The 4,390-nt window shown below is 44.0% G+C and overlaps 1 protein-coding gene across 1 annotated transcript; it reads left to right on the top strand.

Moving 5' to 3' along the window:
- Positions 1 to 1,770: 1,770 nt before the first annotated feature.
- LOC147465319 (protein ASPARTIC PROTEASE IN GUARD CELL 1-like) lies at positions 1,771 to 3,567 on the top strand. The gene has a single exon (XM_086511525.1). The coding sequence runs from the start codon at positions 1,904 to 1,906 to the stop codon at positions 3,383 to 3,385; it is 1,482 nt and encodes a 493-aa protein (XP_086367651.1). The 5' UTR covers positions 1,771 to 1,903; the 3' UTR covers positions 3,386 to 3,567.
- The last annotated feature ends 823 nt before the right edge of the window (positions 3,568 to 4,390 follow it).

The following is a 4,390-nucleotide window of genomic DNA, read 5'->3' as shown; positions in this document are numbered from 1 at the left end:
TGAGTCCAAACTTTTCCTAATGTTGGCAAGGACGGCATTGCATGAAAGGGATATGCATTTAAAAGATTCTATAATGTTTACAGGAGGAGAAAAGTTAAGTGCATCAATTATTAGAGATTATAGGGATGGTTATAGTTGAGATTATATCCAAGCGAAGTTGTACTGCTATGTCTATTGATGAATGTTTTTTCTAGTATACGTGCTACATGTAAATTCTTGTAGACAAAAAGTATTCCAAATTTTTCATCGAATGGTTGGCAGCACAGAACATTGGCTCGCATTTTTGAAGGTGGATGTTGAGTTTGTTTTGCCTTTCTTCTTTTGTAGTTGTTTATGTTTTTCCTTTCTTCTTGTAGTTATTCCCAATACAATGAATGAGGATATTGATACATGTAACATCACCTTACGTGTTTTTGTGTTATGGCATCAACAATGCACGTTGCACCATTTGCGGCACCGGTTGTCAAGTCGATGTTACCAGTGATCATGCAGCGCATTCCATTTGCAATTGAATCCAACTCGTTGAACTTAGGGTCTAGAAGCCACTACTCAAGAACATTTATGTTACCCATGTTTTCCTTCATTTCAACTTTTGTAATGTGAGTTTGATTGTACAACTTATTCAAGGCAAGGTTGTTATAGTGTTGGATGTCTGATCTGTGAGTATAAATTATCATAGTAGATGTAGTCATGCACATGCGCTTCATGTATAATACATGCACCCAATGTACAATTGATCTCATCTATGGCTAGTTTTATTTCACAAATAATGGTCAAGAACTAAAGTAGCTCAAGATCCGTTGCATGTCTTAGAGAGCATGAAATCTTGTAGAAAGTTGTGTGTAGCCTGTGGACCGAGCTTGTGATATGGCATGTGTTACAAAGCTCCCGTGCGTAACTACAAATTGCGGGTAGTTGGGCAAGATCACCGAGCAAGAGAATACACTTGTTGTTGAAGGCATTTGCCAATGTACTACGCATTACATTATATTTTGTCTTACAATAAGGTCAAAAGTTGTTTGGGTTAACATGGATAGCTCATCTATAATTATAATATCTGCCTCTTTTATGTCCAAATATCGCTCATCAGTGTCATGAATAGAGAGGGGATATTGTTGATTTGTGCTTGGTATCTTGAACTGGTAATGGAATGTAGATCCAATGTGCGCTGCTAAGTCTTGTTGTCGCTGCTCTAATGGCAAAGTGCCCAACAATAATATAGAAGCGAGGATAGAAGGAGTGTCTATTTCATTTGTATGTTGACCTCGTTTATCACTATATATGTGAGGTATTCCACCACGTAGGAGGGACACATTATTTTTAGATTGTGAGCAAAGATGTCACATTGCATGCTCCAATCTTTATACAATGCAGTAATTTCAAACCATGACCTAACAGGAGGAGGGTAAGCTAGTTTCAAGTTAGCTCCCTAGCTTATTCGTGCTTGGACTGTAATCTTCTAAGCCTTGTGAACTTCATACTGACACCTAGTACGGGAAAAACAAGGACAAATATAGTATGACATCAATTATTTAGACACCTAGTATAGTATCAATTATTTAGAGCTAAAGTTAAAATGCACAAGGTGAATTCACTATTGTGATACACTACACGCATTCAATACTTGTGTGTTCGCTATTGTAATACATCACATGCATTGGCTAGCAACCAGGTGCAAAGAGTTGTGTGTGTAACTAGCATGTATAGATGTGAGTAGAAGCTGCTCGATCTGCTCGAAGCAAATTAATAAGTTGCTTAACCGCAAAAAGAGCTTTGTGGTGGCTTCTGCGTTCAGAAACCGCAAAGAAAAAAAGAGCAAAGCTCGGAAAGACTTGCCGACGTGTCTTGGATTCCCTATTAATGAGGAGCGCAATATCCCTAGATCCAGTAGGATTCGCAGTCGATGAGGCGTCCATCTCAAGCAGTCAATTCGGCCGCGTCATTTGGAATGGCTGCGCGTTTGCCATGGCTGCTGCTAGTGTCGATGGCCGGACTCTTTTTTGTCCTCTCAGCAGCGCTACCGCAAACAGTGCAGTGGGGTGACGGCCGCACATTATACCCAGCCACCGCAACCATTCACCGTGGGGCAGCTCCCAATAATTATATGGACCGCTGGAGAGCTTCCTTCGATCGAGAGAAGCAGAGCGAGCGAAGGCTACAAGAGGCGGCCTCCAAAATCTCATCTGCGACTGGTCGCCATGCATCATATTTCAAGATGCCTGTCGCCTCCGGCTTTCAGCTTGCAGACACGGGCAGCTACTTTGCGCGGCTCACTGTCGGCAGCGGCCGTCCCCGCGACCTCTACATGATCATTGACACTGGCAGCGACCTCTCTTGGATCCAGTGCCAGCCATGCCAATCCTGCTTTCAGCAGCTCGACCAGCCCATCTTTAACCCGGCAGCCTCCTCCACAAACCGCAACGTCACCTGCGATTCCCCTCTTTGCGCCGACGTTCCCCCATTCACGTCCTGCCTCCCCATTTCCGGCCACTCCCGCAATGCCTTGCAATCGTGCGCCTTCCAGATTACTTACTACGATAGCTCCACAACTTCCGGCACGCTCATCACCGACACTCTCACGCTGGGCTCCGGCCACAGTTTTCCCAACATGGCCTTCGGCTGCAGCACCGCAAGCAATGGCACAAGCTTTGTGGCTGCTGCCGGAGTGCTGGGCTTGGGCACCGGCACCCTCTCTCTCCCCTCTCAGCTCCACAAAAGCGGCCGCCCAAGCACCTTTTCCTACTGCCTGCCCCACATGTTCTCCTCTTTCAACTCCACCCTCACCTTTGGCGCCCCCTTCACCCCCGATACGATCTTCACTCCGCTCGTCCGCAACCCCAACCCTGCCTTGCAGACCCACTACTACATCACCCTGGAGGGCATCAGCGTCGGTCGCTTCCGCCTTCCCCTCCCCACGTCCCTCTTCCAAATCAACCCCCGCACAGGCGAGGGTGGCACCATGGTTGACTCCGGCACCACCATCACTACCTTGCCCCCCCTTGCATACAATGCACTCCGCGACGCTCTCCGAAAATCCATCTCCGCCAACGTCGCGCACCTCGGCCCCGCAGACCCTTTTGAGCCCATCTTCGACACCTGCTACCTCCCAAACGGACGCTCTCATGATGAACAAGGCCACCTCTACGCCGGCGTTCCTTGGATTGTTCTCCATTTCGCGCGAGGGGCAGACCTTCATCTACCTCCCGCAAATGTGATTGCTCCAATTGAGCGTGTTGGTGGGGAGGACAAGCGCGTTTGCCTCAACATGGCCCCGTCCAGAATTGATAGGACAGTCATCGGAAACATCCAACAGCAGGGCATCCGCTTCACTTTCGACATTCAAAATTCCCGGCTGGGATTCTCAACATCACCCAACCACTGCTAGCTATATATAGCTATTTGCCATAGTAGAAGATTGAATGACTACTGTTTCAGCCTCTTCTTGAAATGAAAGAGGGGGCTATGATCTTCAGAATCCTGGCGAGCATTCTCTAGTCTAGATCACCCAACCACCTCTAGCTATATAGTTATTTGCCATAGTAAAAGATTAACTACCTTTTGAGCCTCTTCTTGAAATGAAAGAGGGAGACTCCAAGATACTCTTCGTTAAACAGATTTTTCCTTTACAAAGAGTCTATTGATTTCATATCCTTTTCTTAAAACCTCTAACATTGTTTCATAAAGGACAAGGATTGCCTTCGATCCTCCCATGATTTAATGATCCCCTCCAACAATTTTGTCTTCTTCCTATAATTTTTTTTCTTGTTATCTATTTTATTATGATAGAAGAATCACTTTATGAGCTTCTTGACGTTTACAAACTATTTCTAAGATTATGTCTCTCACTATCTTTCTTTTACATTAGGTAAAATTTGGACTCACAAAGATACTCTTTAAGGAGTTTGACTTTACTTCTCTATCAAAACGAGCGCATGGATAAATTTTTGCAAATAAACTCTAAAGTTGACGGAAGTTTGACAGTTAAAATGTCCTCTTCAAGCTCTATCTACTGATATATAGCACGTCATGAGATTCCTTATATTTTAGAAGATTTTTTTTTTAATTCACTTATGATGTGACAACTCTGTCGAAATCTAAGGAAATCAAAAAAAAAATCTTCTAAAATATGAGGAATCTCATGGCGTGCTATATATTAGTAGATAGAGTTTGAAGAGGACATTCTAACTTTCAAACCTCCGTCAACTTTGGAGTTTGTTTGTAAAAATTTATCCATGCGTCCGTTTTGGTAGAGAGAGGTAAAGTCAAACTCCTTAAAAGGTCCATTTGTGAGTCCAAATTTTGCCTAAAGTGACACTAGAATGATAACAGGACACTTTTATGTCCTTGGACACTTTTGTATCTTGTTAAGTGACCATTTTTCTTGAATGAT

Source organism: Adiantum capillus-veneris, chromosome 1, assembly GCF_014529385.1.
Source record: "Adiantum capillus-veneris isolate H3 chromosome 1, ASM1452938v2, whole genome shotgun sequence".
Taxonomy (NCBI): domain Eukaryota; kingdom Viridiplantae; phylum Streptophyta; class Polypodiopsida; order Polypodiales; family Pteridaceae; genus Adiantum; species Adiantum capillus-veneris.
This window is presented reverse-complemented; position numbering and strand designations above follow the sequence as displayed.